This window comes from Python bivittatus, unplaced genomic scaffold (assembly GCF_059951505.1).
Source record: "Python bivittatus isolate LINGU-HERP-01145 unplaced genomic scaffold, Pbiv_v1 ctg000220_np1212, whole genome shotgun sequence".
Classification (NCBI taxonomy): Eukaryota; Metazoa; Chordata; class Lepidosauria; order Squamata; family Pythonidae; genus Python; species Python bivittatus.
In genome coordinates this window covers 2,559,871-2,582,765 of record NW_028277048.1, presented here as the reverse complement: position 1 = coordinate 2,582,765, position 22,895 = coordinate 2,559,871, and the positions used below count along the sequence as shown (strand labels likewise).

At 43.1% G+C, this 22,895-nt stretch overlaps 1 protein-coding gene across 1 annotated transcript; it reads right to left on the bottom strand.

Moving 5' to 3' along the window:
* Positions 1–3,381: 3,381 nt before the first annotated feature.
* On the bottom strand, positions 3,382–21,010 carry LYL1 (LYL1 basic helix-loop-helix family member). The gene is made up of 5 exons (XM_088137644.1): positions 20,766–21,010; positions 20,464–20,680; positions 7,033–7,463; positions 4,892–4,983; positions 3,382–4,694 (listed from the first exon to the last, which is right to left on the bottom strand). The coding sequence occupies exons 3-5, from the start codon at positions 7,461–7,463 to the stop codon at positions 4,351–4,353; spliced, it is 867 nt and encodes a 288-aa protein (XP_087993770.1). The 5' UTR covers positions 20,464–20,680; positions 20,766–21,010; the 3' UTR covers positions 3,382–4,350.
* Positions 21,011–22,895: the final 1,885 nt, after the last annotated feature.

Here is a 22,895-nt window from a genome sequence, read left to right as displayed (position 1 = left end):
GGTTCTCAGCACTACAAGATCAGTGGCAGTGAAAATGATTGTGATCATTGGGAAACTGTCTGGGCAGCCATGTGGAAGTGCCCTATGGCTTATAAACAGCACATGGGGGTAGATGGTCCAAGGTCAGTCCCTGTGGTTTGTGTGTATAGTTCAAGTAGCAAAGGGACCAGATGCCCTAGGATTGGAGGCTCGGTGCTTGAGTGGAGATCTTAGGAAAGAACGGCTGCCTGAGTGCCAGTTTTTGGCAACTAGCAATTGGGGTGGGAGGGGAGACTCAATCCTATCCTGGGATCTTCTTATGTGCCTCTCGGCATAGCCCCAATTCCAAGATATATCTTCTTAGCAAGGTTTTTGGTTCTTTCTGAGTGCCCTTTGCCTGGAACTCAATGTGGTGGTCCTCCACTGCATGAGATAACATTACACCTTTCATCTTCTTTAAAGAGGGAGTATAGCTTCTGAAGGGCAGTGGGATCAAAGCAAGCAAAAGAGGAAGTGAGGTTCAATCTCCAAATATCCCCCATTTCCTCAAGCCAAATTCCCCCACCCCACTTTCCCTCAGAGAATTCTTGAGCTTTGCTTGTGTTTGGCCTTCAAGGAAAGGGTGATTTGGAGCAGGGAAATGTCAGGCAGGAAAAACATCTGCTCCTCCAGCACTTCCTCTTTCTCCCTCTCCTGCTGCTTTGGATTTTTAAACGAAGTGTCAGGGCAGAAGTATCCACATAAGCTCTGTCTGCAATGCACTTGAGCTTCAACTGCACCATCGTAGTGGTCATCTTAACTTTTTTTAACCATCCCCTGTGGACTCCCCTGTCACAAGGTAATATTACAGACACCCTTTAAGATCCTCCTATTATCTTGACCCTCACAGGAAGCAATTGAAATGCTCAGCATGGGGAGGCATGTGTACCACTTCTACCGATACCCTTTAGGGAACATGGAATTGATAAGTGCTTTGTCTGAGTAAATCAAGAGATGCAGTGATCCTTGCACCACTCAGCTGTATGAAACCATGGCAGAATAGGCACTCAGGTGAATGCAAGGGTCTGAAAGGCGGGTCTTTCTTTGCTTGCCACCTTGGTCCCAAGACTTCTAGAAGCCACAAAGGAGAAATGTTTAGCTGTTGCTGATCACTGACCGAAATAAAGAGATTTAACTTGACTTCAGCTGTTTAAAATGGATGACCCCAGTTGTCTCTGTGTGGTGGAATTTAAAACCAGCACCTCCCATGTGCCAACATAGTGGGAAAATGTATCCATTTTTCATTGAGTGCTCTGTAATGGCAACTATAATGGCACCCATTGCTTTTTTAAATATGGCTACCCTACTCTTGATTATAGGAGCCTTCTGCAATACATACAAACATACCACATCCACTTTACACCTATCAATTCTAACAGTCTAGTAGGAGCTGCTCTTGTGTGGCTGAACTGGAATCTTTCCATAAGCCATCCTGTTAATTTCAGTGGGGCCTGAGCAGAATAGTTCACTGACCAGGCCCGCTATGTTTTGATTAATCATTTTCCTTGGAACTATGTCCTTTTCACTGAATTCTAAGCAAAATAAACATTTAATTTGATTTTGGCATGCAAGTTAGTGATGGCATTCAAAGATTCCATCTAAACCCCAACAAAACAAAACTTTTTACATCACTAACTTAAAGAATGATCTGATAATAAGAATTAATGGGTGACCACAGTCTTAGACTGCATTCAACTGATTTACATAGCCATGATTAACTCAGTGGGATGATTTTCTCTACTATCCTGCTCTGGGTTCACATATCACAGTGGCCACAGATTTCCCACACTGGCTGGATTCTCACAACGTCCTTGGCTAAAATGTAATTGGCTATGGCTTGGTTGTGATTCAGTGTGTCATGCAAACCCAGAGAGATACCCTGGATCCTTTCACTGAGCTGCGTAGAACAAGAACCATGATAAGTGGATGTGAAAAATAAAATGAAATAAAATAAAATCAACATCACATGACTGAAGAACCGCTGAGACAAGTGGACAAGAGGAGGAAAGGCATAGTGATTGCTTAGACTACCAACCCAGGAGGTGGAATCAAAAGGAAAGCCTCCTTAACCAGAGCAAAGTGAATGAGACCAAAACCGGCAAGAGGAAACAGGAATACGTCACAAGTTGCCATTCAGCTCTGTGTATTTGGAGTAATTTCTAGCACGTAACTAGGCTGTAGCCAAGGAAAGGTTACTCAGGAACAGGCTCAAGGAACGTGTATGAGGTCATGTAAGTTGCTGGGTTCTTACTGCTGCAGAATAACACACCAGCTCTGATGGTCATTTCCCCACTAGTGACTTACTCTGGCTTCATGGAACCATGGCTGTGCTGCTGTTGTACCTTATAGCACTTCAGTGATGTCTGGAGAACACAAGAAGATGGTCTAGATCTGGGAGGAAGGACCTCAGGATGCCGTACTTCCGTATCTTCAATTGCCTTTCACTTTCCTTTCTATCCCATCCTTCACACACACACACACACACACGCTACATATACAGAGATAGCTCTCATGGATGCCAAGCACGTCATTATTCTTCCTGCCCTTTACTTACCTGTGTATTTCCCCCTCTCATCATTTCCTTGCAGTGAAAAATTTGAGTTCAGAACATAGCATTCAACCCGCATAATCTTTTGCAGTATCAACAATCATCACTGAACAGATCGCTTTGCTTTTTGTTTATGGCATTGACTTCAGTTTTAAAACATCACAAAACTTGGAAGATTTTGGTTCCAAAGAGCTCCTGGTCTGGACAACACTGATGAGTATAAGATTCCCATCTTACAGACCCTCCTCCCAACAAAAGCAAATACTAGCAGAGAACAATACCCTTTGCACACACATTTGGAAATTGAACGGGTGCTGGTGCCTCTGTGTGTGTGTGTGTGTGTGTGGATAGATATGGTCATCTTTCTTCTTCCTTCCACCTCTAAGGCCCTTCAGCAAACGTCTTCACCCGATAACGGGCAGCCCAGGCCTGCCTCCCTCCAGATTCGCTGCTGTCACATTTGGTTTTGGCAGGGGGCCCAGGGTGTGTGGAGAAGGCCGGGACACTGACTCAGCACAAACCGCCCTTCTCTTTCCAGGAAGGGAGCGGGTTTCTGAGACTGTGGGTTCCCAGCGACAACCCAGCCCCCCTCCCCCCCTGCAACTGGCCCCTTGGGAGTGACACAGCAGCTGCTGCAGCACCACCATCCACTCCCTCCTAACTGCCTGCACCTGGAGTAACTCCTCAACAGCACACCTGGACCACGAAGAGCATAACTAAGGCCCAGTTCTCCCCAGAGGTGATGCTTCTGGTATGAATGATACCATTTGGGACTGATGGTGGGGGCTTATGTAAGAGAACTGTTAAGGAAAATGTTGTGGCATGCAGGAAAATCAGCCTGTCAAAAAGAAGAGCTCTAGCCTTGCCCCCTCCCCTTGAATGAGATTGGGTGCCCCCCTTTCCTCACACAAGCCACTGCCTGTAGCCCTAAATGAGCTACTGAACCCCCAAAGAGGCAAAGCACGGCAGATGCACGGAACAGTCTGTACAGTTGTGTGGCCCTTGCCTTCCAAGTCATTGAGCCAGTGCTCGAAATCCTTCAGCAGCTCTTTTCCCATCCAGAAAGGTGTTACCAAGATAGCCTAGCCAGAGCCCCTTTCTGACAAGAAGGTGGAAAGTAGGCTGGGCCTAGAAGCTCAACCTCTAAACCTTGCCTCCTTTCTTTACATCCTTTTGCTCTTTTATACAGGCTCAAATATTTTATGTGGGGCCCAACAAAAATGAGGTTTAGATTTGTGGGCGGGAGCAGTGTTAAGGCTAAAAATCAGAAGCATTGATCAGCAAACAGTAAAAATGAAACTCCAGAGCACCCCTTCCCAGCCAAGGTGTTGCCCGACGTCAAGGTCTTCCTCTCACAGCCAACAAGAGCAAGAGGGTGTCTTATGTAAACCAGACACCATATAGAGCTACTTGCTCAAGCAGTTCCCTGCTGCCCTGAAACAAACCGAACCGGGGAATTGTACATAAAACTTCATTCCTCATCTCTCCCCAGAGTCCCCACTTTTTGAGGCTTCCATTGGGCATGAATGGATGTCTCAATCAAAGGGACTCCGGCACCCTCTCCCTCTCTTTTTGGACTCCTGGGTTCAAATTAAGTCTTAAGTATAAAGTCAGTATAACCCTACTATGGCAGCCCATTCCATGGGTGATGGACCCAAGGGGGGGTGTCTTCTCAGAACAGATATGCAGGCCAAGGAGTTTTCATTGATGCTAGCTTGATCCACATGTGCAGCACTGCAGATGCACAGGATGGGGTGGTGATGGTGGTCTGTTACTGCTAGACATCACCGTGGTTCTCCTGCCTCCAACACAGTCATTGACTCGACGGTCAACTGTTCCAATTTTATGGGTGCTGATGGTGATGGAGTCCTGGGGGTGCCATTGCAGGGGCTGTCTGTCTCAGCAGTCTCCCCTCCAGCCAGCCTGGCCTGGTCACTCAGTAGCTTGACCAGGAAATTGATATATTTCATAGCCAAGCGAAGAATCTCATTCTTACTCAACTTCTTGTCAGGTGGGTGGGTGGGAATGAGTTTCCGAAGCTCAGCAAAGGCACCATTCACATTCTGTTGACGCCACCGTTCCCGGCTATTGGTGAAGACCCGGCGTGCCACTTTCTGGGGTTGAAGACCTAGATAGATACATGGAGAAGTCTGAAAGAGTAAAATTTCTTTGCACAAGGGGTCATGCTGAACATGAATTGGGAACCCCTTCCACCATATCAGCAGCCACTTTATACAGACTGTTTCCATATCTGTCACATGTGCCATTCTGCTTGTGCTCTCTGCTCTGTCCCAACATGGACAATTTTTCCCCATGGCCACTCACCTTCAGTAATGTCTTGCTCATAATGGCTTGGTCTCCGCTTGAGGCGGTTGTTGGGGAAGAGGCCAAAAGTCCCAGAGTTGCCTAGGTAGATGCTAGAGAGAGATAAGAACAGTGATCAGGATCCCATCTCAAAGTATGCATATATGTTTTTATAACTTTACCTACAAATATTCCCTACAAAAATATAAATATTATTGTCACATTATTTAGTCCTAAAGCTCTACATATAGTTAGACCTGTATGTACTGCCCCCTTTTCTCATGTTGCAACAAGTTCAGGATCAGTAATGTTCTATGAAGGGTCTGTTGCTGCCCTCTCCAAGCCCAGCCTTGTAGCATTTGTACTATGGTGAGAACCAAAAACCCATACCTGAGATTAACCCACCCAATTAGTGGCAATTATTTCAGTTATATTATTTCACATACTGTGAGTGGCTCAGTCACATTGTTTGGGATATATCTTTGTTACCCACTGCCATCATATTCCACGAAATGAATATTTGGGGGCATAAGGCAAAGTGTACCTCCAATTTTAAATTCTGAAAAAGAATGTCACCCCATTATAGTGTAGAAAACACGCATGACCGCTCATCCAATGCCATGCCTCCACCAGAGGTTGGGGCAAGGCAATGTGTGTTCAGGAAGGACACTATAGACTGACCAACTAGACAGAGGACAGTGATTCTTTGCCTATCAGTACACCCACTGCCAGACTGTTGATGAACCACAGGAATCAAATGGAAACTCAGCATTTTAAAAGAAATCAATGGATCATACTGAATCTGAGACACATTGACAACTTTGCCCTTCTCCCATTCAGAATGGTCAGGAACCAACCATATTCCTGAGGACCATAGGTAGGGACCACTCCATCAAGCCAACCATCCCTACTTAGCTAGGAGCTTTCAGACAGGATGGCTCTGGATGGAGCCATTGCCATGCAGAAATATCCTTAGGGGCCTCCAGGTTGCTCACTTTCACTCTAGTTCTCTCAGCATATAATCAATAAAGCTGAACCTTTCTAGACCATTTCTACAAACATATAGTTTTAACTTGGCACAATTCGCAGGCTCACCTTCCCCAAAAGTCCTGGCCATGAAACTCAATAAAGCAATCAGAGACCCATCTTTCCTACTGTGCCCTAAATTGCTAGGTTAACTCATCCATTGGTAGTAAAGAGAATCCATGGTTTGCCATGGCCCAAACTATAAACAAGCAAAGACTTCAAGAGGCAGAGGACTGCCAGGATTGTATCATTAGAGGTAGAAGATGAAAATAACAAATCAGACTAAAGGAACAAAATTAAGAAATGGCGGGTGCTACTTCCTGCTTGGTGAGATGAACACTTTAACTGTTAGCACTATATTGATCCTTGGCCCAATAAGCTCCATACCTAAGCTACTATCTTCACCTTCTCAACTTGCAAGAGGTCCCCTCTGGTTTCCACCCTGTGGGAGCTTCTGCTACTTATCACCAGGCCACCTTATTAGCCAGTGACGCTTCCTACTCGACTCCCAAATTCAATTGCCCAGAGATTTTAAAGGCTTGGCAATCTGAAGTATGGCTCAGGAGAACACCTGTCCTTAATGTCGTACCCTCCAGATATGTTTGGACTTCAATTTCCAGAATTCCTAGTCAGCATGGAACAGGTTTTCTGGGAATTGCACATATTCCATGTTAGGAGACACTGTTGCAGAGAAGCTGTGGCTGCTGACATAGACCTGCAATAGTTCTCTCTTTGTCAGCTTCCAAAAGTGGGATAATTGTCTTATACAAGTAGTCCCCAGATTAAGAATGCCTTGTTTACAGATGACCCATAGTTAAGAATGGAGCCTATTGTAGCAAAATTTGAGTTAAATACACTGATTCAAGTTAAACACACACTGGTTCAAGTTCATTACACAATACTACTTATACAGTATTATACAATAATACTGTTCCAGCTTATATATTGTACAAATTCCACTTAAGGACAGACCTTGGGAACAGAAGTCGTTCTTAAACTGGGGACTACCTATAACACAAACTAGATGGACTCACTGCCTTTGTTTCCAGGGTTGGTGCTGGCAGCTTACCAACATAGCCAGGATTTCTTCCTTTCCCCATCCCCCCGAAATCTGATTCCTTTCCCTCTAGACTTACTTGTTGAGAAAGGGATGAGGCTGATATTGTGGGGCTAAAAGTGGACTCCTTACTCCAGCCAGAGGCAAGGATGGTGGAGGGGGTCCGGGTGGCAGACCTGAGAACTGTAAGAAGTTGGGAATGGGGTGTAGGGCAGTGAGTTGGGTTGTGGGGACCTCAACAGGAGTTGGGGGCTTGCTGTAGCCCAGGCTGATGACAGGGACATTGGGGGGCAGTGCTGCTTGGGGAAGCTCAGCGGGAGGGCTCCCCTTTGTTTGAGGTGAGGAAGAGGTGGGGCTGGTGGGGGGTTGGGTGGCCTCTACATCATCCCCCCCACCAGCTGGGGAAGGATGAGGGGTTGGGGAAACAGCTGGTGGAAGGTTTTGCTGCTCAGGATCAACAGGAGACTGGGAATTCTTCAGCTTCTCCATCATGTTTGCTTTGCTTCTCATCTGTGGGGAGAACAGAAGGAGAGTGAGATTGGCACACCACACCAGCTCTGCTCAACCTGGCATTCCAGAAGTCAAAAAAGACAAAGTATCACTGAAATATGGTGGTCCTCTATGTTAAGCTGCTAAAAAGAAAAAGAAAAGAAGATAAGAAGACCACATTGGAGGAGACCCAACACTTATCTTGTCCAGATTCCCTTTCTCACAATGGCCAATTATGAGTAAATATTTGTGGGAAGCCAAGGGCAACAGAGGATTGTCAGTTGACATTTTCCCCAGCAAATAGGACAGAGAGGCATGCTCTTGAACTTCAAGGGAATTGTCTAGTCCCTTTTTAAAGCCCAGTTGATAGCTATTACTACATTTTGTAGTTGCGAAATTCATTGTTTAACTGTGTGCTGAGCAACCAAATAATGCCTTTTGTCTGTCCCCAATACTCCACCATTCAGCTTTATTGGATAACCTTGAGTTCTATGAATATTATGAGAGAAGGAGAAGCTTATCCCACCTCCACTCCCATGTACTCACAAACACCTTTTCTGCATCATATGTGATCACCCATTTAACTATCATCTCTTGCCCAGGCCAACCATTTGCAACAGATTTGGCCTAACTTTGGGAGTTTAGCGGTCAAGGATAGGATGCTAATGCAAGATGTTATGTACCCTGTTTCAAAATACATATAATTAATTATACCTTGGGAGAACTTCAATTATGGTATTAAATTCTCCAGGATATGGCAACTACCCCTGAATTCAAAGTGACATAATGTTTAATTTCCAAGTATGCATGCATGGTTTAGGAGGCTGAAGGTGATTTCTTGAGGTACCTAAATAGTTTTCTGAACTGTGACAGAATGGGCTTTGCTCACTTACCTTCTTAAATTTTGCAAGGCATGGCTCAAGAGAGCAAATGTGAGATAGCAGAGTCCTTATGGAATACCGGATATGAAGAACAAGTGTATAGTGAGCCTTGACAAGACATTATGCAAGTCCCAAGGATGTTCAGTAGTTAAAATATATATATATATATATATACACACACACACACACACACACACACACACACACATACAGTGGTACCTCAGGTCACGAACTTAATTTGTTCTGTGACTCTGGTCGCGACCCAAATTGGTCGCGACCCGAATCAAATTTTCCATAAGGTTCAATGTAAATACGGTTAATCCGTTCTGACCCCTCCGAATTTGGTCGCCAACCGATTTTGGTCGCGTCCTGAATCAAATTTTCCCATAAGGTTCAGTGTAACTACAGTTAATCCGTTCTGAACCATATGTATTTTTTTTAAAACCACAAAAATATGAAACAAAATACAGTACAGTGCACTACGAAGAGAGAGAACACTAACCTTGCTCGAGGCGTGGAGGACAGGAAGGCGGGTGGGGAGGCGGTTATTGCTTGGAGGGAGAGTCCCCCTCCCTACAGGAAGCCGCGACCACGTGTCACGGGAGGGAAAATGGCTGCGGATCCTGTTCGTCACCCGATGCGGAGTTCACGAACGGAGGCAAAATTTTGCGAACGGTGCTGTTCGTGACTTGAATTGGTCGTGAACAGAAGCGTTCATGACCCGAGGTACCACTGTATATACATACATACATACATACATACAGCACCATCTCATCCTCTGAAGCAAAGGAGAAGAGGACCTTTAGAAATTCCAACAGTTGCCAGCTATCATGAACTTTAGCCTAAATCAATATGTGCAGTGGATTAACTTCTACACCTTGCTGTGTGTGCTTTAGTAGATCTTGTCTGAAGCAGTGCATTGGACGTGATGGCCTCTAAGATCCCTTCAGATTCTATGGTCACCTTCCAGTGCTATACGTCTTTATAGTCTTAAGTAGCGTTTCTCAACCTTAGCAGCTTTAACATGCTGGCTGGGAATTCTGGGAGTTGAAGTTCATATGTCTCAAAGTTGCCAAGGTTGAGAAACACTGATCTTAAGTAAAGATATTTCTTCCAGAGCAACCATTCATATCAGGCAGCTCTAAAGCTATGCATTTGGGTGGTGTGTAGAGAAAAAAATGGACACAACCAAATAATTGACTTCAGGCCTGATCTGGAAGAGAAAATGCTTCCCAAATGTTAATTAATATGGCAAATCAATTAATGTTGCTGTTAGTGATGGTCACTATTTTTATTTTACATACATTTAGGCTTTTATTGAATTTTCTCAGATTTCATCAATGCTAGATCCCCTCTTGGACTTTGAAGAAACAAGATGGGAAGAGTATTGATGCTTTTGAACTTTGGTGCTGGAGAAGACTCCTAAGGATACCGTGGACAGCCAAGAAAACAACAAATGGATCACCAAACAAATCAACCCAGAGTTGTTACTTGAGGCACAAATGGCTAGTCTCAGAGTCCTACTTTGGGCACAGTATGTGAAGACCAAACACCTTTCTAGAGAAGGCTGTAATGCGGGGAAAGGTGGAAGCAAAAAGGGGATGACCAGCAGCAAGGTGGATGGATTCAGTTACAGTGGCAATGAGTACACTGTTGAAGACCTGAAAGACCAGGTTAGGGAGAAATCATCATGGGAAAAATGTGGTTTATGTGGTCGCCAAGAGTCAACAACGACTTGACGGCAATCCCTCAGTCAATCAATCAATCAGATCCCCTCTGAACTTTTTCTCCTTTATCTACTTGGACATGTACACCTGCTTATTCATCACAGTGCTTTACGTGCCAAGGTAGATTCTAACCTGCAAACGCGTATGCCAACGTAAATATGCAAGTGTGGCAACACTGTGATCTGGGCTTTGACAACGCTGGGATTCAGTTCAGCCTGGCTGTGATTTTCTGAAGAATGGCTTTTATTGCAGGTGGTTGTGAAAGTCTGATCTGTGGTAACTTCCCTGCCTGCGAGGAAAAGAGATGGCAGGGCAGATAGCGGCAGCCTTCCTCGGCAGCAAAAAGCAGCGGTCGCGGTTGCACCCACAGGCAGAGAGAATCAGCCACATTCATGTGTGGGTTTCTTCAAGCTTCTGCTCTGTGTTGGTGGGAGGGGAGAAGGCTCTTCATGTGTCTCCCCAAGGCCAATCTAGGGCCTGGCAAGGCCTGCTTCCTTGAGACTTCTTTGGGGGGCGCTTTCTCCTCCCGCCATCAACGTATTTGTGAAAAGTACTCCCAGCCCAAGCCTTTTTCCAAGCAAGGGCCTCGCTGCTTGCTCTCCCAGAATTCCCTGCCAGCACTTTGTTTCAACACACCTGGAGGGTGCCAGTCTGAGGAAGAACACCTTCCGAACTGAAGCTTGGGAAGGATGCAGAGAATTCTGCCCAGAGATCCTTCACTTCCCATTACAAACCTAATGTTTTCAGAGTTCCCTCAGAACAGTGACTGTGTTATGTCATATATTGTGAGATCTGCAACAAATAGACAATGCAACACATCACAGTTTGCAGCAACACAGCATACTTTTGCATTTTTTCTATCTCTCCTTGTCTCCTGCCCCCACTCCCTTTTAGGACTTTTGTCCCCTAAATATTTTTTGTATTGCTGTGCCTGCATAAGTTATTCCAAGTATGCTAATATTTTCCATTTCAGTGTAGCAGTGGTGTTTTGGTTACATAAATATGGCCCCTTGGAAGAACTGAGATTGCCATGAATATATTTGTAATGGGATCTTCATGTAAGCAATATATTGGGATCTCTTTGGCTTCCCCTTGTATCTCTCTGACCTCATATACAAAGGAGCATCTACAGGCATTTTTTGTCTTTTTAAAACTTTGATTCACTGCTTGAATTTACTGGCCCCAGTCTAGCCTAGGATTGGCTGAAAGCATTTTTCACCAGTGAAATTAGACCTGTCTCACTTGAAAAACGTATCAGAAGGAGGAGCTGCAGAATGACTGACAGGGTTGGTGGGCTTTTTAATTCACAAAATAGCTTGTGTGTGTGTGTGTATGTGTACATGTGTATGACAGGAGGAAAGAGAGAGGGAGATGAGCACCAAAATACTAGACAAATCTGCAAGATCACTTTTTGTCACCTACTCCTAGACCTTCTAGGCCTAGACCTTCCCTCTCATCTCATCCCAGTTTAACTTTCTTCTTTTTAGGGCAGGAGGTCATTCTTCCAAACAAAGCTCTAGACTGCCATTGCTCTCCATTTCTATTTCATTTTCTAAGGCCACCACCAAAAATCAGTCTCCAAAGCCTTCTGGTTCTGGTTTAAAATACAGATTGATTCAGACAGTAAAGATCATAGGTGTGTTCACAAGTCTGTAGGTTCACACAGAACTGGGAGCCAATCAGCCATTGCCCTTTCTGACCGATAACTAAATAAAGAGAACCTGCCAATTAGGGTTCGCTTGCTGGCTCTCTGCTCAGATCTTTCCCTAACAGACATTGCTTCCTCTCCTTAAAAAATAAACTAAATTTGTACCATTCCCTCTGGGTTCTGTGTTTGGGTCCCATCCCCAGTGATGCCACCCTACAGTTACTATGAGCTGGGAGGCAGGATGAGCCAATCCTCTGCAATGGGAGTCAGAACGTAGTTTGCCACCAAGTGATGCCTGAAGTGGCAAACACTCCTTTAAAATTGATGTTTTCTGTCCAAAGATGCAAAAGGGATGTAGCGAGGTGTCTCACAGTTGTAAGTCCCTGGTCGCAATGTCACCGAGGGTCTTGTGTCATGCCTGCTTATAAAACTTGTCAGGGCTAAAGATGACGCTGGAAATAATCACATATCTGGTGCTGGGGATATGGCAACTTCCCGTGTTTAAAAAAAACAAGAACTTTTTTTTTTAATGAAAAAATGTTCCTGTTTTTTTTAAACACGGGAAGCTGCCATATTTTTTAATGAAAAAAGTCGGGTGCGATGGGAAACCTCAAAGCATGAGGAAAATTACACAGGCCTATTAATGCTTACAGACACCATATGGGAGACCTTGATCCTAGCCTGTGCCCTTCTGCCTAGAGCCACTCCAGGATGCATGCTCAGGTTCAGAACGTGACAGTCAGACAGCAAAGAAAACCTTCTCTTTTATGCAGTCACTGACCACTAAGCAGGGCAACTGCAATTGCATGCTGTGGCAAAGCAGGAATTTGAAGCTGGATCTCCATAGCCTTCTCGTCCATGTTTTGTTGTTAATGGGAATTGGAAGTTACAGGCCCCAAACATGTCCTTGTTGTATGTTTTATTTCAGGGAGACCTAATATCAGCAAGAAATTATTCTTACATATTTGACCAACCCATCTCAGCATCTTTTCCTTGTCTTATCCATATACTTCAACAGAATATACATAAGTTCTGTCCCCACAATGTGAATTTTTTAAAAAAATCTGAATTCTGGAATTCCTGAAGTACTAGGGCAGTGCAGCACTTCAGATTCAAAAGTGAGAGGGTGCTTCAGAGCACATAGGGACACTCACAGACGCCCTGCCTGCAACTCTGGAGTACGCTGCATCTTTTCCCTGGATCATGTGGCTGTTCTCTGAGAAGGGACATGCTTCATTTAAGGAGTTGCCCACAGATGCTACCTGGGTTCCTTTACAAATCTACACAGACTTAGTACCAATGAGTTAAAGGAATGCATACCAGCAGTCTTGCAATTCTAAAAGTGCAAACCCTGCTAAAATGCTGTTAATTTAAATGCTGTTTGTAAGTATTTAGCTCTTTCTTCCTCTTCTACTCCACACATGCCCCCAAAAATGCTCCAGATAGTTAAGAAGCTCCCCAGAGCAGAAAGTGAAAAAGCACAAGAAGTATGAGTGGGTAGGAAAATTGGTGCCCCACTTCATTGTGCTAGAGGAAACGATATCTTCTCACACAGATAAAGAACTGGATTGCACCCCAGAACATTTTTTCCCACAGATTAATTCCACAAGTAACAAAATAACAATTTACTGTGAACTATGCAAAGCAACATCCTTTAAAATATATGTGTATAGTATTACTACAAGTAGACTGCTTGTTCTGCACTGGCAAAGAAAAACATTCCTTCAGCCATGAACATGAAATGTGAGTAGAAGGAAAGGTGTGATAAGTGTTAAAACTGCAGTCATATTATTCTGAATCCTGTTTTGCTTACTTGCTGGTGTGTGTGTGTGTGTGTGTGTGTGTGTTGTGCACAGATATTGGATGGAACGGATGACTGGGTGATTGCATGGACAGATGGACAAAGATGTGGACTGCATGCAGGTAGAGAATATCTGGTGTATGCTAATAAAAGAAGGCCAGTGAGTATTGCTCAGGAGGGTTAAGGATTTGGGTCTTTCTCCTTAAACGGACGATCTCTATACAAAGGGAAAGAAAAACAGACAAAATAAAATACAAACTGATGATGAAAGGATGACAATGTCATCTAGACATTCCATGAAACTCTCCTGCCAAAAGAACAAACATAGTAGGAAGAGGTCTAGCAGACTGACACCCCAAAATAGCCAAGAATAGTCCTGCTGCATCAGTCCTCAGCCAGGTTAAGTCCACACACTTTGCTACACTGATTAAGGCCATGATTTTCATCTATTCATTTGTCCCAGGGTTAAGCCTTGGCACTGGAAACAATGCAAAGGTTGAACCTTGACATAAATTAAGCCTCAAGGTGTGAGTATATTCCTGTATGTCATGTAAGGATTTCAAGGATTTTCTGTTCTATGGAGTCCTTGAGAAAGGGAAAAGAAATCTAATCTACGTGCTGATTAGGCTGATCCTATATCCTATTTCACTAAGGGCAGTCCCATTTTTGAAGCTCCATCCAGTCCAAGTTTGATTTAAAAATAGCCATTGGGAGGGAGAGTAGAGACCTTGACACTGCTCCTTTCCTATAACAGTCTCTCTGCCCTCACTGTGATGAAACATTTGCCCCAAAACCTACAATTAGCACATGCAATTTTTATGCAAATGTAAGCCTTTCCAGATGAATGCTTTAAAAGCAAGTGACTATCTGAGTTGAGCTGTAATTATTTTATTTTATTTCTGTGATACATATTGGTCATCTGGTTGAATAAAAATGCAGGGTATAAATTAAACCTCCACAAACAGCTTTTCCACCCGTCCCACTATATTGCACCCTTTCATTCCCATAGTAGCGCTGTCCTTGATGGCCAAGATTTTTTCTCTCTTGGCTGTCCAAAATCTCAAATCCCAAATCTTTCACTTTCCAATTTGAGATGCCTGAGCCCTCCTGGCAGAACTTCCTAGTTTCAAGCTCCATGGTTCTTTGAAGCTAGACTGATGATAAGACATGAAACTAATGCAGTGAGGCATGCAGTGAGAAAAGTCATTAGAAGCTGATTTTAGTATTCCTTTATTGGTCCTCTGGAGGGAATACAGGTCAGTTTGGATCATTGTCCCAACAACTACATAAAGTACAATCACCACCCATTGCAAGAATGGCTGTGAGGCTGTGGGGAATATTTGGGGGGGGTGACAATGTGGGTCTTTAGGAGTGCCCGAACTAACTGACAACCAACCAACCAACCAACCAATAACTCGATTTGGGACTGATGCTTTGCTTTGACCCTCAAGTACAAACTACAAGGTCAAAGTGCCCATGATGATAGGACGACCACTTGTTTAAAATGATCTCCATCCCACTAACGTATTTGCTTGGTGTGGAGTCTGATGGCTATGTGGGTGAGTGCAGCTGAGCTATCTACGTTCACATAACCCCTTTCACTGGCTACATTTCTCATTACCAAGTTCACTTCCAGCATCAAATTCCTACAGGAGACAATGAGAAGGGTCAAATTGCACCAAAGTAAAGATTGTGTTTGACAGATTTGGCAGGTTTGACAAATTCAACACCTCTCATCGAGGTACTCTTTTTTCCACTTAATTTGCTGCCAGTCCCTGCAACAGCTGTGACAGGGCAAGGTCACAATCAAAATAATGCTTCTTCAGCAATCACTTGTCTTAGAAGAAGGCCAAGAAAAAGTGAATTCATCATAACCATTGAAGAAATAATAAGCTGAGTACAACTGACATTTCAATCTGGAATGTTCAGCTAGTTCAGATTATGCTCCTAAATTTGTTCTCCAAGAGACAAGTGATAACTGGTCAAAGCAAGTTGACAGATGCTTTGTTCCTACCTGTATTCTTTTGTCAATGAAGAGAGAAAGTGGAAAGTGGAAAGAAGAACTTAAGAGATACATCACCAGATAAATCTATCAAATGTAGCATATTGTTTTCAAATTTGGCCAGCCATGTGTCTCACTTGCTTGACAGGCAAGGACCAAGACTCCATGCTTCTTGTTTTCTACTCAGATATAGACTGCCCATGGTGGTCACAAAGTTTCAAATGTTAGTGTTTTGAAGAGGCCTGAAGAGCTGGCTCTTCACCCAGGCCTTTGGTGGGCATGACTGAAGCCTCCCTTTAACTTCGGTTGTTTTCTTTTGTTTCCACCTGGTTTGTCATTCTGTCATCTCTACCCTTCTTTGTTTGTTGTTTTTATTGTCATGTTTCATGTTTTAAATCGTTTGTAAACTGCCCAGAGTGCCTGGGAGTCAGGCAACATTACATTTAATTAATAATAATAGTAATAATAATAATAGTTAATGTTGAAGAAGATTGTGCTTTTCTCAGCCCTGAAACCAATGCCATGCATCTCACAATCTTCCCTCTGCTGACAAGCAGGGAGAAGTGAGACTTTCAACTCTCTATCTTTTCCAGAAATTTCTTCTGGCCTCCAGAGCAGATTTTGAGAGACTATAGGTGGTTGCAGGAAAGAGAGAATAGTTGAAAATCACATTCTCCCCATCCCATTGATAGAAACCTCCCATTGGATGAGAGAAGTTGATTCTACTCTCTGCGATCCAAGGGGCTTCCAGAAGAGGTTTGTCTTTTCTGGGCAAATCAGACATTATTATACCCTGTTTTTCCATTGTTACTTTTACCTATTTTTGCACCCAAGCAAATCTATTAAGATGGCACATGCTTTTCGATATGTACCTAAAGAGGCCTACACCTAGAACATTTCTATAGTATGAGAGAAGAAAATGTTCCAACTGGTTCTGCTAATCATTCATTAAAAAAACTCTTTCCTCTGTGATATTTTTTCTTGAACCAAAAGCCCAAAATGTCTTAGCCTTATTTTTTTTAAGATGACTTTCCATTCTGTTTTTTTCCCCTATGAGATCTTTTTTGAGATGATGTGATCAACACCATTATGACTTGAAATGACAAAACATCTAAAACCTATCTGCAATTAACAAAGTTGTCCTTTGTGTTCGTGCTCTGTCAGTTACCGTATGAAGAACAGTTGGAATTTGATCTTCAGGGCAAGGGAAGAGGTTATACTCACTCCAGAGGTGCTGCAGAAAACACCTTTCCTATCAGCAATTCTCCCTACCAGTGGCCCCCAAAGATGTAGAGTGGGGCTGAAAAAATGCACAGTGAGACTCAGTAGCTGGCTTGCATGCTGGCTTGTGGGGTTCATGGGGAAAGGAGTAATTGCTATGTTGTTCAAACAGCTGACCGTAAGTTAACTTGTCCTTTCCTCATCTAAGACAAGTCCTCTTTGAGTATATTGTTGCTTTAATTTTCACTCCCTCCCCTTTGTGGCCACACATAACTGAAAAGGGGCAAACAGAGAACTTGGGGCACCTGTTCTGATCAGGTCTCCAAAGTTTTGTAGTGTTAACAGGAGAGGGGATAGAATGTGGCATCTTCCAGCTGTATTTGGGGCAGTCTGGAGGCTTAAAAATGACCAATACACAACTAATCCAGTCATCCTGGATCATACAGGGCCAGCTGAACAGAGAAGGAGATAATGGGTCCACAGTATTATATGACCATGTCCCATGGTGAGTGTGCCTAACAATATAGAGAATGGGGGGGCCTGTTATGGGTTCATGTTTGCACCTGCCTTGGCCATAAGTTCAGCTGCCATGGTCATTCTAGCTTCCCAACCCTTCCAGAACTACAAATCCCATCATGCATCATGCTGGCTTGTGATGATGGGAGATAATCCAGTACATCTGGATGGTGACACATGAGGTAAGACTGTTCTAACCTTTCAGTGATGAAAAATGCCTAGTACAGTTCTGGAAGATATAGTTTTAGTACATGTTCAGAGAATGCTTACATTTTTCCCCAATGAATTTTTATTTTAAAGGATTTCCCTGCACTTCCTTTTTCACAGCTACTTGGTCTTTAGTCAAAACTCTATCAGACTGAGTGCATATAAAAACATGTACACGAATAACAGAATGTCATTGTCAATGGTACTTTCTGAATAGACTATGAAGCAACAAATAGAGGGACAAAGTCTTGACCATCTACTCAGTACAAAAGAGATCATGTTTAGAAAGCCTCTCCCTTCCCACTCCTCTGATTCATAGCTGAGAAAGATGGGATGACATTTTGCAAGGCAGGTAACTGAAATGAAGGAGATAAAATAACAACAAAGCACATGCTGAGGCATTGCCTCAGCCCTTTGTTCCCGTATCAGGCAATAAAAATGTTTGAAAAATTGAGGAAATGGTTTTGCAAATGTCATCAGGAGGGTTTGGCTTCCCAACCAGCAGAATCCAAGGTTCTTTCAAAGCTATTCTTAACCTAAGTTAAAAGGGAAAGAAGAGCTCCCTTTAAATGTTTATATTTGGATATGCCTATAATTTTAAAGCAGAAAGTGCTTTTTGAAAAGCTGCAACTGAAATGCATGAGTTATCATATACTCTGAAGCTGAGCAGCAGCCTTATTAGAAATTCACAAGTTCTGGGCAGGCAGCTCTTCATTAGGGCAGCTATTACGCAAAGGGGAAAATGGGGTGCGTAGTACATTATGAGCGCTAAATAGCTATGGAAATTTCACTACAGTCAATCCACAACTAAACAGAGGTAATTAAGTCTTTACTAAATTTGTTCTCTAACTTTCTGTGGAACTGACTAAAATCAAAATACTTCCAATTAAGTGGATTATGAATCTCTTTTGCTAATGCTAGCACAACTGCTTATTTTTTGTTTTCTGAAAAGCATTGATTAAACTATGCACAATACAGACCCACTCCAAGCTTTGTCTGGCATATCAAGAGGCTCACTCCAAAAATGGAGGAAGGTGGAGCCATTGGGGGGTGGAGGCAGGGATTTCAAGGGGTACAATAGAAACCTTAAGATTTTATAAAGTGTCAGGCACCCATTTTGCCCCTTAAAACATCTCCAAAATGTGAAAAGGGGCACACATTGTTGACCCCACCTTTTCTTTGGGAGCTTCTGAGTCTACAAAAGGGATGTTGGTAAGCTGTTGAGCAACAATTTGTACCCCTTATTTACAACATAAAAATACAGTGTGGCCACAGTCCACTTGACATCCAAGTGTATAAAGCAGAGATAAGTAAGTCTGTGATGCTTTGTGGACCTGAGGCTTGCCATGATAAATAGATAGATAGACAGATAGACAGATAGACAGACAGACAATTAGAGATATTAAGAGAGCTGGGAAAGGCATGTATGCATGTAAGTGTGTGTGGAATAGTCATATACAAAATAACACATTCTTTGTGTTTGTGTGTACACAGAAAATGGGTGTTATTATGTATGTAATGATATTTTATTAGCATAAGACTCAACAGTGTTTGTGTGACATAATGGCATTACAATTTCTCCCAGAAGAAAGGCCCAGTGTATGCATTTTTCATATGTGTTGATTCTCAGTTGGGACAATTTCACACACACTTAATTTTCCAGGTTGTTCATGGGAAGAACATACAGAAGGATCCTCAGACTTCCAGCACATGTGCTCCTACCAAAGCAGATATGTGTGTGCAATGTCACATGTGACAATATACAGGCAGCTTTTATTCCTTTTTCTACACGGAAGTGTTTGTCACAGAGGAAGTATGTAATGGTTGTAAAGGCCTTCCTTAAAACAAGCAGGAAAAAATCACTTTCCCTATTTAATATTTCCAACTTCCCAAAATATCGAGGTCAGTTCTATACTTTAGAGATATATATCCCAACTTATCCTTAAAAGTAGAGTATATTCTGTAATCAGTGTATCATTCTGCAATTATATCAAACATACTTCTTACATAAATGATCATATGTGTCCTCATCTTATAGAATATAATGACAGAAATCTAGTATAGACTAATGTAGAGAAAGTCAGAATTACAGATAAAAGAATACTGAGTGTCATTCTGATAGGATTCTTGAAGAAGCTGTGGCTTTGAATTTAATCTTATGAAATACATTGAACCAAGTAAATCACTTGATTTTACTACAAACTGCACCCTGGAAGGAAACCATGAGGCTGATACGACATGATAAGGGATGCAATTGTCAGACAAATTAGATATATCACTGTAAGTTAAATGATAACAATGATGTGTTCTAAGAAAAACTAAAGAACTCAGGAGAGTTTGAAAATCAAATGAAAAGTGTAACTGGAAGTTGTAAACCTATTGATGTATGGAAATTATTTAATTGTAATCATTACACAGAGAAATGAAGATTCATGTAACAGCTATAATTGCCAGCAGGATGTTATTCTAATTTTTAGAATATTTAGATTTTAATGCAAAATCTATCTGGCTTGTGATTATAGAGAAGTAGTATGAAATTTTCATTCTGCAGTTGTATGTTCTAAAGCTTACAGAGGTGACTGCTTTTCTTAAACTGGGCGTTTAAAGAAACCGAGAGAGAGTGAGAAAAAGGCAAATCAAAAGAAGTAAGAAGTGTTAAGAAAACATAATATTTCAGTAGATGCCCCAAGCCTCCTTTTTGTAGATTGCTTGATACAATAAGGAAATAGTTATAAAAACACAGAGATCATTTACTACGAAAGGAAAAAAAGACACAGCATTGCATACAAGGAAAACATGCATGGTATTATGTACTGTAGTGGTAAAAAAGAGATTTAGTCCTAGGTCAACAGTAAATTGCAAGAAAGAGAAACCGCTCCAACTGCCCAGCCTGTGTGGAGCTCATGAATGGAAAGACGTTGGACCATAATCTTTCCTGAAATCAAATGCTTGCCGAAATGCTCTTCCTTGCCCAGAAACGTGCTTTCTCCACCAACCCCCCAATGCGCCGTTCCTCACCTGTCCGAATGCGCCTGACCGAAGCCATCTTTCAATTTCCAAAGGTCAAAGACAGACATCTCTGAGTCCCCGTTGCTGGCGAGCAGGCAGATGGAAAAATTCCGGGTGATTGCTGGGGATCTTCAAAGGGAAAGGAAGGGTCACCTGACTGCTGGTTGTAAGGAGGCCTGGATGGCAAGGTGAAGGGACATGTAGAGAGGGTGCCACGAGAGTCCACCTGAAGATGAAACACGAGGTGCTGAGGAGGTCCAATTCTAGAGTCTGGAAAGGATGTAACCCGCTGGCATTATCCAGGAATTTACCCTCGGTGTCAGCCACATGGCTGCTGCTGGCTGCCATGCTTGGGGGCCATGATTCGCGGCTGCTTCCTCTCTTCTCCACTGCTTCCCTCAGCCAGAGCTTGCAAATAATTATTATTGTTACTAGCAGTGGTGTTGGGGACGTCAAATCAATTAGGCTCCAGCTTTTCCTGCCACCTTGTTCCCTCTGAATCCCCCCTGTGGCCACTTCTCTTTTTTGACAGGCTCTCTTTGGCCACTGGAAGGAGCTGCTTTGAAGACGGAGCCTGGGCCAAGCCCCCTCCCCCTTCCCGCCCCCTCCTGCTCCCCTCCCCTCCCCTGCATGAGAGAGATTTCCTGCCCTCTTTGGACGGGGGATGTTCTGCAGCTTGTAGATAAGCAGCACAGGAGCTGCCTGCACAGGACTGATAAGGAAACTCCCGAGTCCAACCCAGCCTAAGCCAGAGGACTTGGAAGGCAAACAAGAGGAAGCCCAGCGTCTACACACTAGAATAACATAGGCCAGTGAGCACTGAAGGCTCCACAGCACACACAGGAGGGAGGTAGCTTAGCAATCCTCAGAGCGCTTTCATTGGCAACCAGAAGCATGCCTTGAATGTGAGGGTAGCCAAAAAGCAGAGTAGAAACCGGGTTCTGTCCCTCCAGCCTGCTGGCTTGGGGTTCCTTCCAGATACTGTGCCTATCTGCCTCCAGCTGGGTATCCCACTGACTTGGTTGAAAGCCAACACTTCCTTCAGCCTTAGTTAATGTGGACATCAGCCCGTGAGCCATTGGCAGCAAGATCAATGGCCAATTAAAGACCTTAGCACTTCCTGTAAAGAAAGTATGTTTACATGGACCAACATGAACTTATTAGCCTGGTAGGGACTCATCTAATCTGAGGCCATTTTGATGTCATTCTTTTAGCCGTGTCATTTATAGCATGTCTAAAGGAAACTGGCAGAACTGCACATCTTAGGAAAATTAATACCTTTGTGGAAAGCTTTTCCATTTGGAATGGATTCCTCGTGAGTGACACGAGGCAAGACAAACTATAATATAATGCAGCTGATCAAGAGTCCTGTTCATGTGGAAGATGATCATTGTTGACTGCCATAGAGTGGTGGGATGAAGCTTCTTTTTTCTGCTGAGCCACAATTACATGGAAGTGTTATTTTATGACTTTACGCTACTGGGGACAGTGAATGTGGTACAGCCAATCTAGGTGGCCACAGACACCTAAAAACTATTCCCATCTGCATGACGATTAAGAAAGCTGCATCTACTATAGACTCCCACCCTTATGTCATTTAGGAGATCATTGAAAACCTGGTTGTTCTCCCAGATCCTGGGGACAAGGTGATTGTAGAGCCCTCCCTCCTTTTTTTTTTTTTTTTTTGGTCTTGTTTTTTTTCAGTGTGGTTCTGGTAGGTTTATGGTGTATGTTTTGCTCTTCTGGTCAGCTGTGTTATCTATAAGGTTGAGGTTTTTAACTATAAGCCACCCAGAGTTGCTTAGGATATGGGTGCCCTTGAAATCTGATAGATTAATTAATTAATTAATTCCCTGTCTGCACTGGAACATGTAGTATCCCTGAGCAGAACTGTCCTGAGAACAATCCATAAAATATTATCAAAAACTAAATAAATCAATAAAAACCCAAAATCCATGAACAAGGTTGTAGGTTATAGTTGGCCCCAAGTTTTAAACAGAAAATCCACAAAAGGTAGAGCAGCCATGGCACACACATGGACTTGCCTCTTGCCTTAATAGTCAAGACTAGTTTTCAGAAGCAGCTATGAAATGCACGCAATTTTCACTGCACGACCTGCTTACAACAACCTATCGTTGCAAGCTATCCTGTCAGCTTTCCATGGACTGATTCTGGCATCACAAACTATTTGCAGGAACATTTCCTGGAACTCCTGGATGCTAACAATGTCAAGAGGGCTGTATGTGTTTGTGTGTCTGTATGTATGGAGAGGGTACACTGCTTAGCAACGAGTGCACGCTCAAACTATCTACAGGCAACTTGGTATTAGGAGTAATTACCTTTGCTTTTTCATTATTTTTAGCAGAAGTAAGGTTTCTCCTCTGAAAAGTTCACTTTCTGGATAATGTATCTTCAGTGTGTCCATAAAATGGACTTTTATA